General features: G+C 43.6%; 1 protein-coding gene across 4 annotated transcripts in view; it reads left to right on the top strand.

The window, feature by feature from the left end:
* cntn2 (contactin 2) overlaps nt 1–14,990 on the top strand; it is a 53,206-nt gene that overhangs the window by 11,574 nt on the left and 26,642 nt on the right. For 3 of the 4 annotated variants that reach the window (XM_086198357.1, XM_086198358.1, XM_086198356.1), the window contains one exon: nt 13,639–13,785. In XM_086198357.1, the coding sequence (XP_086054483.1) occupies nt 13,728–13,785 (58 nt within the window). In that variant the 5' untranslated portion in view covers nt 13,639–13,727. Of the gene's footprint in view, nt 1–9,016; nt 9,109–13,638; nt 13,786–14,990 lie in introns of those variants that run through there. The other variant, XM_086198355.1, reaches the window with a different exon arrangement.

Raw genomic sequence — 14,990 nt, forward strand, 5'->3', positions numbered from 1 at the left:
GGGATGTTTCGTCATCGGACAATGAAACTGGGTGTTCCAAGTGAGGTTTAGTGACCACTATTTGTATTTTGAACGAAAACATAATCTTTCCTACCCTAAATCTTGCTGACCGTTACCACAGCCTTGTCTCAGCTATCGTAATCAATCAAATGTTCTGCACCTTTCATTCATGTTGCTGAAAATTTGCAGGATTGCAGATGAAAAACTGTGCATCTTTTTTCATAGGATATTTCAGGTCATTAACTGGACTGTTTATTAAGGGTGTATTGAGTGAATAGAAAGGTAGAGTGCAGGTTGCCATGCAGGCTAGTGTGTGTGTGTGTGTGTGTGTGTGTGTGTGTGTGTGTGTGTACTTCTCTCTGTCTGAGATGTGTCGCTGAAAGGCTCCTGTTGTCGTGGGAGAGCTGAGAATGTAGAAGCCTTCCAGCAGTCTAAATGAAAAGTCAGTGCAGTGCTGCAGGAGAACACTCTGCAGACTGCTAATAGCAGGAGAGCAGCACAGAGGTACACACTGATATGGTTGGGTGAGCTACACAACTAAACCCATTGAGGGGCAGGACAGTGCCGGTAATACCAGTGTACTGCTGTTGTTCTCCCGGTAGAGAACTGTCAGTTCATAATCTGCTACACCCTCCAGGACACCACCTATATCAACATCCCTCTTTATGTGCCTTTTACTGCTGCAACAGAAGCAGGTCTGAGTTTTAGTGATGCTAGTAAGTACAAGGCAGATGTGATGAAGACATGAGCTAGAAATCGTGTTTCAAACAAGGCTTTCCTGCATGATGTCATTGAAAATGTTCTGTGTCAGCTCATTGCCCCCCCCCCCAACACACGCACAGACACACACACACATAAACAGGTCAGACTGGAAATGGAAATGTTTCTATTTGATGTCAGGCCGAAGATGAGTTGAAAAATACTGCACGACTGTCAATGCAAATAGTGTCTGACCTGAAATCTTTGATAAAGCCATCTGGAGTAGATACAGCTGCCGGCAGCCAGGAACCAGGCAGAGAACCTCAAGCTAAACTGCAAAGTTTCCTGCAACAACAGTGTGTAACTGGACATAAAACAAATTCGACAGATGAAGCAGGGCCACCACGACGGCTCTCTGAATGAAGTGATTAAATGTCCCACTTTCAACATTGCAGTTTTTGTCATAAATCAACCACAGCCTCAGACTCCCAGCTGAGTTTATAAATGGCTGATGGTCTGCTTTATTCCACAAGTCTGTAGTGTTGCGATGCCTTGAAAAAAAATCTAACTGCGAATATTTTTTACCAATCTTGCATTTGCGATGTTTTTATTTTTGCGACATTAGAGATGATGTTTATTTTTTACATTATTGTTCTCACTTACATTAAAAAAAATCCAGTCGAATCAAAATGGTTTGTTTATTGTGGGGATCTTTGTTAAAGTGTTAATATTTTTTTATTTGTGTATAATCTGACGAAATGGCAGGATATCCCTGAAGCACTGCAGAATTCAACTTAAAATAGCATCTCGACACATTTATCTTCATCAAATATCTTGCCTTCCTTTGGCTTGGAAGTAGCAATAAGATTTGTGATTAGGATTGCATTTCAATATAAACCAGACGCATTGTGAGAGCCAAGTTGCCTTGCACAACCAATAAAATAATGCCTTTATTAATGGCCCTGGCCCAGCCCACTTCCCATGAATCACCAAATGTTTGCTGTATTTATATATTCTGGTTTTATGATGGTATTGGAATTTTCAGAAGTTGAAAATGCCCTAATGTCTCACAAAAACAATCAGTTCTGTCATCAAGACAGCAGCGGGAAATCTGGCTCCTGGTTCCTTGTGGTTCACAGTTAGAGGGCTTCCACAGTAAATGAATTAAAGTGCATTACATTGCGTAACTTAGAACAGCGAGTGAGAGTACAGACTCTGATCCTGCTGCTGTGAACAGAAGCCATCAAAGGGGGCTTCCCTCAGGTGTAGGAAGAGACTAAATGAATGGAAGAATTGGTCTATTTAAGAGCTTTCTCAGAATATTGCTTGTTTTTGTTTTTTAAGCCATGAAGAGCAAAGTTTTGTTTCTTCGATCTAATGTCTCTTATTAGCGCTGTCAGGTGATTAAAAAAATAATCTAACTAATTACAAGATTTGTAATTAATTAATCTATTTAACTGCATTTTAATCTCATATCTGCTTAAGGTCCCCAAATAAAGAATTCAAATTCTAGGACATTACAAAAGAAGAAGAAGTTAAAAGGTCCATAGTGGCGTATTGGAATTAGAAGGACTCTGACAGGTAAATAAATATGTGCTCCACGGCTCTTATCTTTCTCTGTCATGCCTCTTCTCACTCCATTTCTCTCAATGCTGAAGATGATACTGAGGCTGGTTCTCTGCAGGGACCCTGTTGCTGCAGATGCCTGATACCAGAGGTCACGGTGTCTGGGTTGGGGTCTCAGGAGAGCCCCTGTGCCTCCATGTGGAAAGAGTATGTGGGGAAAGTTACCTGCTCTAGAATTCCCCTGCTGGTTAAGAGATCATCTGACATCACTATATCAGCTTAAGCCCCTTTCACACTGCACCAAAAACAAGGGTCAACACAGGTTCTGCGCACTCTGAAAGGGTCGACTTGGCATTTCGACCCGCGTCAACCGGCTCGGCAAGTGACCCCGGTGTTTAGCGGCTCGGCTCGGCTCGGCTCAGCTTGCCTGCAGTGTGAAAAAGGCAACCAGCGTCGTCTCAGGTTTCACGCAACCTTCCTGTTGCATCCTGATTTTGTCACTGTGCTGCCTGTCAGGCTTCGCCTGTAGCTTCTTCAGCTTCCTTCCAGACGAGCCCAAAACTCCATCCTCCTTCGCTGCTTTAGCGCTCTGATATTTTCCAATCTGCGCCGAGTTTGTATGCTTTTCAAAAGAGACAACATTGCAATGCACGTAACAACAACGCTAACGTTCGACTCTGCAACGTCCATGTTGTTATTTGTTTACATCTCAGTGTTCTGGCGCACGTTAATGTGAAATGATGACGTCAGCGCGATGACGTACGAGAGAGAAAAACACAGGCACGCAGCTCTCGCAGCAGGAGTTCAGACCCGGGTCTTCTGGAAGCTTGAATGCGCCCTAATGCCCAGTGAACACGGGTCCAAAAACCGGCGTTGACGCGTTTTTCAGGGTGAAAAGGGTATTAGTCTCACCCAGAGCAGACAAGGCAGAGGTGCTCAGTAACAAAGTATGTCCCAAACCTTTGTATGTCACTAAAGCTCCTCTTTACATTGTGTTATTACAGTGTGTTCATGACTACAACGACATCGCTGCTTGATACCCAGAGTGGTGAGGGCACGTGTTTCACTTGCCTTTTCCTGATAGTGACTTCCCTACAGTCAATTTCCTGACTTAATAAGTTTGTGAGCTGTGAGACTGTCAGTGCTGACTTTCTCTCTCTGTTAGAGGTGAGTCAGATCAAACTAATCAGCTACGTATTGTGTTGGACTGAATGTAAGTCTCTGTCAAATCTAGATGCGAATTTTTGCTCGTTGACAGTATTATCCAACTTTTGAAGTGAGAGGACTTATAAGTGCATCGTAGCCAAGTCAAGCACGAATGTCATGTCAAGTGACCGAGAGTTGAGTGCTGTAGTTCTAGTGCGGTACTCAGCCTCAATGAGAGTGTATGCATTCTAAGTGTTGATTGCACTCCAGTAAAGAGGTCTCTGTTCAACGAGGCCAGAAGAGGCAAAAGGGACTCAAAACCCCTCTATTGTTCCCTAATCATCCCACACGCGTGCGCGCACACACACACACGGATAATAGCTGCGTGTGTGTGTCCTGATGAAGTCAGTCTCTGCGGGTATGAAGTCATCCATCTGTCAAGTGCCACCCACCCCACGTCAGCGGATGAGGAACTAATCGTTGGTGCAGGGTACAACAGCCTCACAGTGTCAACCCTACATTCGGCATATTAACAGGAATTTTGTCATAATGTTCCTAAACTTCCCACTTCCACACATTCGACCAGAGCTAAACGACAACATCTGTCAAAAGCTGTTATTATTTTTTACATATTGAACAGTGTCTCATTTACCTACAGGTCTTACGGAACACCAACCTTTTTTTATTTTTGAAATCCAAATTTTTTTAGAGCCAGACAGAAAGAACAAGACCCCTCCTCTCTGTGTGCATTACGGTGCTGCAGACCACTACCAAGTGGTTGACTGCTAGTTAGCTTAGCTGAAGTGAACACTACCAATGGGCAAGTAGACAAAGACATAAAAAAAATTGTGCAAATATACTTTCCTTCTAAATGTTCTTTGCCTTTATTAATAGAGCTAGGGTTGTGCTTCACGTTCACTGTGATGAGATGATGTCATTTTACCAGAATCATACCTGGAATTACGGAATTACGAATTACCTTAGCCTCTCATCCTGTCATCGTCTCTCAACTTCCTCAGCCAGCAGGTCCTGTTATTTGTATGTTTTGGTTCAAATTTATCAGGATCAGGGTCTTGGCTTGTCCAGAAGTAATCCTCCTCATTCTCACTTGCAAAGTTGACCATGATTGCTAGCAGCAGTCACTGTTCTGGATTTCAGCAAACATTTTGTTTTGTTGCGGCTGCATCAAATAATAAAGTCTGGTCAGAAAAGCAGTTCCGGTTCAGAATTGGACCGTAAAACATTTCATCATTTTCAAGTTCTTTCCCGTTGAATATTACACACAACCCTAGTTCGCTTAATGTTGGCATAGACAAATCTGGAGAAAATTCTATTTGGTGATTCAGCTAACTAACAGTCAGCCATTTGGTGGGGGCCTGGAGCCCTGGAATGCACCAGAGAGAAGACAAGGTCTCTATCCATCTGGCTTTTAAAAGGATGGATAATAATTGACTTTCCCAAAAAGTAAAGATTCCTGTTATTATATCCCATCTATTTTGTCCCATCCTCGTCACCAGTTGGTTGTGTATGTGGCCTATTAACACAACTATATCATCAATTAAGACGCTGGACAGATGAAGTAAATTAAGCAGCTCTTTACTAGCATATTTTAGAACACAACAGAACTACATACAGATCAGTGCGCATCCAATAGTGCACGCAACGTGTCACTCCAACACAAAGTAGTGCCCATTTATCATATAGGCTATACTTACTAGTATCGTGCCATACCATTCCATGACTGGTTTGAATGCTTGAACATGGGAGGAGATTGGGCTTGTTCTGACGGCGATCAGATTGTTACTTTTAAAACCAGCGATGTAATGGACGAATCATTTCTATTTATCAAAAGATGATTGGATCCCCTATTTACAATCAGTAGGAATTACGAAATGTGATAGGGGTCGCCAATTCGCGACAGCGTAAATGGAAACGACTTCTTTGCTAAATATCTTGCATAAGCTGTTGTGCACTCGACCCATCTGTGCCGCCGTGTTTGTATTTTACACCTTCAACAAAAGCGGCCAATAATGAAGACTGGTGATGTGCATTAGCATTCAGCATTCAGCAGCTGTGGAGGGATGGTGAGTGTGTAGCATTAATGTTGTCATATATCAAACCTGACTCGAAATGACAGACCAAATATAACACATTGAGAAGTACAGTCACATTGCAGAATTACTAAGGGTTTTATAAAAGCAATGTTCATCAGTAGTAATCAACCCTGGTTATTGATGGAGTGATCCCCATAAAACAGAATTGGTAGATCTGGAAGTAATGAAGCGGATTGGAGTGGAGCGCCCAACCCTAGTTGAGATATGTGTGGAATCAGCCTGAATGGATGAGATGCATCACGTCTAGGTTGTCATTTTCTGTTTTTTGGTTGTCTCTTTAATAAACACATATTTTGATAAATTCATGGTAATAAAAGTATTAAAGCCATGAAAATGATCCCTTTAAGGATAAACTCATCATGAACTCCAAACTCTTCAAACACTAAACCTACTGTTTGAATGTAGTTAATCAGAAGAGCATGTCAGTAGCAATTAGCGAAAATCAGATTGAAAACTCATTTCATTTTTTAGTTGTCAAATAATTAAAAAGCCTAACATATGAAATCTGCTCTTTTAAAAAAAAAGGTTCCATCTTAATAAAAGGAGTGATGATAGCCATGATTTTAGCAGTCTCAGTCACAAAATGGCACTATGAAAGTGAAGAGATAAAACAAACTTTAAGTAAGAAGGACATATTAGGCATTATAAGAACCTTGAAGGACAGTGTTCCTGGTCCGGGGGATTTAATGCTTGGTTGGAAAGTCAACACCTCCCAGCCAGCTGTTATTTATCAAACAAAGGAACTGGGTTTGTTTTTGTGAAGTACAGACAGCGGAAGAAAACTAAAAGCTCTCTGTTAACTCAAGGGTGCTCTTGTGTGCCACAGAACAAAAAGATAAATATATATAAAGAGAATAAAGCACAGACACATAAAGAAAGGTTCCAAATCACTGAGCCCTTTGACATTTAGATTCAGGCCATAGGTGCACATCTGGCTTTTTGAAATGGAGAATTAACGTATTCTCTCAAAGGTAAAAACTCAAGCTGGGAACGGTGAAACACATTAGGGCTGAATGCAGAAGAATCCTTGTTGTCTTCTTTTTAAAGGTCAAGTATTTTTCTTGGTTCTCCTTTTTGATTCCAAATGCCTTTTTCCTTCAAGCTTAGCACAATGAGAAGCTGACAATAACAAAGCCACAGTCTGTCACGTGGAGTCTGAACCAGCCAGGCACCGGCTATCATGTGGTCATTACTGCTCCGGCACTTCTGACTATCCTGTGAAATGTTATGATTGTTGAGCTGTGCAGCATGAACTGATAACCAGGATGGCCATTGTTTAGCACCTGGAAACATGTGAGATAGATGGAAGAGGTGTGTTAGAGTAGTGTCAGTGTGACTCATTAAGAGGATCAGGGCAAGCATTAAGAAATCATTAATTATGTCTATTGTTCATTCATTACTCTTATATAACTAAGCATTAAGCACTAGCACTAAGCATTGAGCAGTGAATTGTTGTCGTGAGTCATCTTTTTCTTCTTTTTTTAACCTCACTATATTTCAAAATAGCCTATTGGAAAATTTAGCATGTCTACCTCAAGTCTGGTTCTGTATCAACTGCCAAAAATAATCATTTGTTCAATGATCTTGCTTTCAAAATGACAGCAAAAATGTTTTTTTGTTGTTATGGTGAGGTCACAGCTGGCTTTGAGAGCCTTATTCTGAAAATCCCCTGATTGCAATTTGCTGCGTTATAGAACCCTTTCGTCCCAATGGCAGTGTTGGTAGGCGTGAGCATTATTGATTTTTGATTTTTGAGTGGTTAACATTTACATATAACATATATTCTGTATTCTTATATTATTCATGTTTTTTTTGTTGTTGTTTCTTTTTTGATAACTTGACAAATTCAATGACTGATTAACACTGTGCTTAGACTGGTTTGTTGGAGCACAAGCTGGGGCGCTGGATTTAACAAACTGGCACTGCAGATGGTAAGTCACTGAGTAGCTGAGTGATCAAATGTGCCATTGGTGTGGCACATGACCATTAGCTGCTCTTTCAAAATTAATCAACAGGAATTGGTGTACTGGGTGACCCTTGACGCTTAGTAGCACAGCAGGTTGAAAGTGGCAACAAAGCTAGATTTGAGCTAATTTCTGTGTTGTTACGTGAGGAATTGCAGCACTCCATGGGAGAAGGGATGGGAATGGATAACAGGTTCTGAGTCAGTCACTGGTTCCAACTAACCAATTCCATCGGCATTGTACGCCTCCAACATTATCAATTCTTCTTAACGATTCTCTCTTTTCCCTGCATGACGTTTTCCTGTTTTCCAGCAGTTTTACGTTGTGGTACATTCCGTCACACTCTGCAACGAATCAGACTACACAAGGCAGCGACATCACGTCTGTATCTACCATCTTTAGCAGCATCATGGAGAGGAGGATGCCATCGAAAGACTGGCTCCATTTCACAAAATGCGACGAAAATGCTGCCGTATGCAATGCTGTGATATTGTGCAAAGGTGGGAACACCAGCAACATGCAGAAGCATTTATCCACCAGGCACAGTATTAAATTACAAGAATGCCAAGTGTTTGACCGCCTGCGTATGGGTACGAATGTTGCTTGCCAAAGAGGCTCCTCCGTTGACAATGGTAACGTTCACATTAAATATCCTTCATTAGCACGCTGTCGCCTTGCAAGAGAAAAAAAAAAAGTGTTACTTTTGGTGCAGGAGACTTTGTAGAACTCCTTTTTACCCCTCAATGAACTACTCAGGAATTGATAAGAGAATTGGTAAGGAATTGGATTGACAGGCAGAATCGACAATGGCATCGATATTGATAAAAACGTATCAATTCACACCCCTACATGGGAGCATTCACAACCAAAGGGAAGGCTGAAGGGAAGATCTGCATGCAAAGTTCTGTCTTGGATTCATCAGTGACGGTCACAAAGTAAAGGCAATAGATGATGAACTCTCAGGGTCATACATGTTTAATGAGACTCAGTAGTCGTAGTAGCCTTTCCTTGATACAACTGGTCTCACACTTACCATCTCCTCTTGATTCATCTCTCAATATTTATCAACATTTCAGAAGATACTGATAGGTTTTTATAGTAATGTGGGAAAATACAGATTTCATCAAGATGATTTAATTGAATTGTCATTGAGAATTTTGGTAAATGTATCTGTTTGAGACTCATCACACCCAAGTGGAAAGCAAGACTGACTCAATCAAAGTGCATTCCAGAGATAAATGGTGAACTGGGTATTGGTGATTCTTCAGTATGTCAGTCATGTAGTTCATTAACTGAGTTATCCGGAACAGTGACAACAGGAGCATTGTGTTTTCCCTAAAGCAGGTTTCAGTGACTCACTGCAACAGGCAGAGGCAGCCTCTTACTTCGGGGACAGCTCCTCATCCTCTTTGTTCTTGGGTCCTGTTAGACAGATCGAGCAGTCATCTTATGGCTAGCACAGAGGAAGCCCCAGAGCTTCAGCCTGCTGTCAGACACAAGTGTTCCGATGACAGTTTGATGAGAGGAGAATATGATTGTGCTCTTGATGCAATCAGGTTCGCTGCTGAAAGCTGACCCTCAGGGGACCTTATTCTCTCTTACAAATAAGTAAATGGCATGTATGTTATACTGTCAAATTTATACTTTCTAAATGGAGATGGTTTTCACACAGCTGTGGTCATAAGGTATTTCTTGTTCTTGATGTATCATAGGGATAAGACAGAAAATTACTTTTAGTCAATTGATTTTTGATGGCTTGTTTGAATTATCTTTTCGTGTAGCCTGAAAAACATTGTACATCGTCTTTTGCTCGAATGTTAGTGGCTGCATGTTTCTTGCAGCTCTCCTCTTGTCTTTGTGTCGTGTTTATTTTCTTTGTGTTTCACTTTTCATGTCACGTATGACATTCTGGGTTCAACCAAGCGATGATTTATCACAAAAACAGTATAAACTCGTGAGATAGGGGACCAACAGGGTTTTTAGATTTAAAATGTATTGACATGAATATTCTAACTTCACTGTATTTCGCATGGGCGATTTTGGAAGATGCCTACACTGTGAATAAGATAATGGGAACATGACCTAAAAATGGGAGAGGGGTGTAAAGTAGGTGTAAATATACACTACATGAAACACACTACATAGTTAAAGAAGTTATAAGTTGCAACAATACATTACACTCCTGAACATTCATAGCTAGTGCAAAGCCTTAAGGAGGCCATGCAGAGTTCATCTTTTGAGACTGCACCAGTGAAGTCAGGCCAGCCTCGTGTATGTCTTCCACTTTGGATCACAGGTTTGGAAGACTGAGGATCTTGCCTGCCGAAAAAAGCTTTCAATTACTGGAGCGCAGCATAAGCCAAGGCACCTGCTGCTAATCATAGTAGCAAGTTCAAATGGAGCTTCCACACATATCAAAGGAAAGTTTCTTAATGTGTGACTGAAGCGCCATCTGTATCTTCTCCAGTATACTAGGATTATCATCGGACTCCAGCACCAGGGGATCAACTCTCATGGTGGAAAAAAAGCCACAAGCTATAAATGATTTAGTTTTTCTTTAATTTAATATCGCGACTTGTTTAACCTTTTTTGAACTAGCAGAGTCTTCCTCATCTGTCCCTGACTGTGAGTCACTCAGCAAATGAGCAATCTGGGACATTCACAGCCTCATCAGGAGCAATTCGTAGCTGCAGTGCAATCCTGAGGTCAAGAACTCACCTAAATGAAAACTGCACTTCAAATCCATCCATCCATCGTCATCTTCCGCTTATTCCTACACATTAAGGGTCGCGGGGGGGCTGGAGCCTATCCCAGCATCAACGGGCGAGAGGCGGGGTACACCCTGGACAGGTCGCCAGTCCATCACAGGGCCAACATACAGAGACGAACAACCATTCACACTCACATTCATACCTACGGTCAATTTAGAGTATTCAATCAGCCTAGTCCCCAATTGCATGTTTTTGGATGGTGGGAAGAAGCCGGAGTACCCGGGGAGAACCCACGCAGACACGGGGAGAACACGCAAACTCCACACAGAAAGATCCCGTGCCTGAGCCGGGACTCGAACCCGGAACCTTCTTGCTGTGAGGCCACAGTGCTAACCACTGCACCACCATGCAGCCTGCACTTCAAATCCATTCATCTAATTCAGTTTAAAACAGGGACGTTGCTTCCTATACATTTTCAAACAAGAATAGAACATGGGGGCGGCGTGGCTCGGAGTTAGAGTAGCCATCTAGCAATCGAAGGGTCGCTTATTCGATCCTCACTTCCCCTGGTGACCGTGTCAAAGTTTTGAGCAAGATAAAGAACGGTTCAAAAGACTCTTCATGAGAAAGAACAAGAGGAGGCCGTGTACCCAGACTGAAGGGTTACCGTGGCCCCTCCCTGGAGCCAGGCCGGAGGTAGGGGCCTGTGGGCGAGCACCTGGTGGTTGGGCCTTTGCCCATTGGGCCCGCTTGGGCCCAGCCTGAAATGGATATATGGACTCATCCCCCTGTGGGCCCACCACCCACAGGACGAATCAGAAGGTTTCGTTGCTTTGTGGATCGGGCAGCAGACCAAGGCAGGGGCCTTGGTGGTCTGATCCCCAGCTATGGAAGCTGGCTTTTGGGACATGAAATGTCACCTCTCTGGTGGGGAAGGAGGTGGAGCTGGTGGAAGAGGTTGAGCATTACCAGCTAGATGTAGTTGGTTTCACCTTGACACAGCTACTGTTCCAGAACCTAATCCCCGAGAGGGGTTGGACTTTGTCCTTTGCCGGAGTTGTGAGAGGCGGAGGGCCAGGGTGGGCTTTCTGATAGCCCCCAGTCTCTCTGCCTGTACGTAGGGGTTTACCCCGGTGGACCAAAGGGTTGCTTCCCTGCACCTTCAGGTCAGGGAATGGATCCTGACTGTTGTCTGTGCTTATGTGCCGAACAGCAGTTCAGCATACCCACCCTTTTTTGGAGTCCTGGGGAAGGGTGCTGGATGGTGTCCCAACTGGGGACTCCACTGTCCTACTGAGAGATTTCAATGCTCACGTGGGCTCTGACAGCATGACCTTGAGGGGTGTGATTGAGAGGAACAGCAGGCCCGACCTGAGCCTGAGTGGTTTTAAGTTAATGGACTTCTGTGTGAGTCACAGTTCATCCATAACTATCATCATGTTCGAACATAAGGATGACCAGGACATCCTAGATCGTAGGTCTTTGATCGATTTTATAGTCGTATAATTGGATATGCGGCTGTGTGTTCTGGACACTCAGAGAGGAGCTGAGCTGTCAACTGATCGCCATCTGGTGGTGAGTTGGATCAGATGGCCGGGGAGGACACCGTGTAGACCTGGTCGGCCCAAATGAGTAGTGAGGCTCTGCTGGGAAAGCCTGGTGGATCTTCATTTCCCACCTCCGGCAGAGCTTCGACCACATTCTGGGGGCAGTGAGGGACATTGATTCCAAACGGACCCTGTTCTGCTCTGCAGTTGTCGAGGTGGCTTCTTTGGGCTGCTAGGGCCGCAAGGCTGCTGGGGCCAGTAGCGGCAGTAATCCACGAATGTGTCGGTGGACACCAGAGATGAGGGGAGCCATCAGACTGAAGAAGGAGGGCTACAGGACGTGGCTGGTTGGTGGGTCTCCAGAGGCAGCCGACTGGTATCGGAGGGCCAAGTAGTGTGCAGCTGCAGCAGTCACCAAGGTAAAAACTCGGCATGGGAGGAGTTCATTGAGGCCATGGAGGATGACCATTGATCAGTTCAGAAAAGGTTCAGTCAAACCGTCTGTCACCTGGGGGGGGGGGGGGGGGGGTAAGGCAGCAACTTGCTCACACTGTCTGTCTTCACCAGGGATGGGAGACTGCTGACATCAGCCGGGGAGATTGTTGGACAGGGGAAAGAATACTTTGAGGAACTCCTCAATTTCACCAACCTGTACTCCATGGAGGAAACAGAGTCCTGGGAGGACTTGGAGAGGGATCGTCCAATCTCTGGGGCAGAGGTCGCCAAGGCAGTGAAACAACTCTGCGGTGGCAGAGCTCCAGGGTACTGGAGAGGAGGGTCAGGTTGATAGTCAAACTTCAGATCAAGGAGGAGAAGTGTGGTTTTTGTCCCGGCCGTGGAACTGTGGATCTGCTCTTTATCCTCACTAGGGTGCTGTAAGGGGAATGGGAGTTTGCCCAACCAGTCCACATGTGCTTTGTGGATTTGGAGAAGGCTTATGACCGTGTTCCCAGGAGCACCCTGTGGAGGGTACCCCAGGAGAATGGGATGGATGGCCCCTTTCAAAGGGCCATTCAGTCTCTTTACGGACGGAGTGAGAGCCTGGTTTGCGTTGCAGGCAGTTAGTCAGACTTGTTCCCAGTGAGGGTTGGACTCTGCCAAGGCTGCCCTTTGGTCTCTGGTCATGACTTTTGTGGACAGTATTCTCGGTGGACGCAGATGGTGGAGGGTGTTGAGTTTGGTGGCGGGAGGATGTCTCTGTTTTTTGTAGACAACGTGGTCCTCGTAGCTCCATCAAACAATGACCGGATGATGCAGTTCGCAGCCGAATGTGAGGCTGAGGCCCGATGGGATGAGACTCAGCACCTCCAAGTCTGAGGCCATGGCCATTAGTCAGTCAAATTGCATTTTGTGTTTTGGCACATGAATGAAGTTCACCCGTCATTTGCCTCAAGTATATTTCACACTTTCATAAAATTGCAAAGCTTTTAAAATTTCATTGAATGACATGACATAGGTTGGTCTCTGGCTTCTGTACACCAATGTCCAGCCCAGTTATAGTGCCACATAACATGAAGCAAACTTCATCATCTGAATTACAGAAAATATAAGATTGTTTAATGTCATGTAATTTAATTGTATAATTAGTGGGTTTACTGTTGTGCCACCTAGTGGACATATGAAGGCGTATTTATCTCCATATTGCACTGTTAAGTTTTCATGAAAATGTACATCCGTATATACACTTGTACAATTCATCAAATGTGTGCCAAATGTCATCTCCAGTGCCTCCTGCAAGCAGGAAGTCATATTTGACCATGCAAGCTCTGTCCAATTATCTTGAGTATTCAGAGCTGTGCCAACTACATCCGGCACTAAATTCGGGACTATAACTCCCCTCTTCAATGCTGCTTCTTGCTCAAAACTTCTTTTATTTCTCTTCCTTGCACAGACTGCACACATCACTGGCCTGTGACATCAACTCACAAGGTTCCGACCGCATTTGCCACTGATCTGTTTGTGAAGAGCAAGAAGAAGAAGATGGAGTTATTGCTGTGTCTACTGGTCCTCAGCTCAACGGCTCTGGGGCCTGTTTTTGGCAAGTCAATCACACACACATGCACACATGCATACACACACAGCAGCATGACAGAGCAACATATTCTTACTCTTTTCTGTTGAGATGCAGCTATTTCAAGAGGAATGAGGGATGGGCACAATCTTGACCCAGCATGAGTAAATGCATGAATTACTCAGGGGTGGGGGTGGGGTTGTCGATTCCTCTCGGAGGGATATCATTTGTAGAGCTTGTCTTCAAACACATAGCAGCAGGAACAAGGGACGCAAAAGCCGGTCTTATTCACTCCACAAGCATATAAAAATATATTTAAAAATTCACAAACGTCCTTCCAAACTCACTGATGAGTTAAAACTCTGTATGCATATGTCCAGGTAGCTATTAGAAAAGGTTCCTGGGTAAAGAAAGATTACATTTCTGCACAGTTGTATTGAAAATACAGTGTACGTGTATGACAGGGATACAGTGTATGAAGAGACTTCAGGGCCTGATTAATATTGCATGATTGTTATTTTAGATGGTAGTTGCTGGAAATTCCCTTTTTCTCCAAGTGCACCATTTCCTCCCTTTTGGTTGTGAACAAATGCACCAGAGTGATAAATGATACAGTAGATTGGGCCCGGCTAGACCTGGCTCCCCCAGGTCACGGCATCTGAACTGATATACTGAAGTGCTGAAGTCTGGAGAAATGATCATGTCATAAATCTGGTCTGTCCGTACAGTGGAAAGGTGCAAACATTTTTAAAATGGTGGCCAGGTTTGCAGCAGTGTACCAGTAAATCCCAGTCGAAAAATGGATTATTATGTTTTTATTATTTATTCATACCTGAATTTACTTATTTACTGTAATGGAAAAAAGTGTGTTCAGGTAGAAGGCTCACCTGCACACACTCATCTCCTCATCTTCTCAACACTTTAAAGGCTTTTTATGCATAAAAATGGATTTGATTACTGCTAGAGGAGGCAATTCTGCATAAAATACAATTTGAATATGATGTGCTGAGCCATGCAACATACAGTGGTCTAAGATTCTTTTGAGAGATTGATGCAAACTATTTCAAAATGCAATCACAACAGCAGGTATAATTGTTTTCACAGGATATAGTCATCTGCATGCATCTGTTTGTAAGGGAGAAAAAAAAATCTTGCCAGATGACGCACCTTCTATTTCAGCAATGCATTATTGGCTATTAATACAGTTGTACATTTGGGGGAATAAAACTGGG

Source organism: Aulostomus chinensis, chromosome 3 (assembly GCF_037954235.1).
Source record: "Aulostomus chinensis isolate RoL2024-O1b breed Wild chromosome 3, RoL_Achi_v1.0, whole genome shotgun sequence".
NCBI lineage: Eukaryota > Metazoa > Chordata > Actinopteri > Syngnathiformes > Aulostomidae > Aulostomus > Aulostomus chinensis.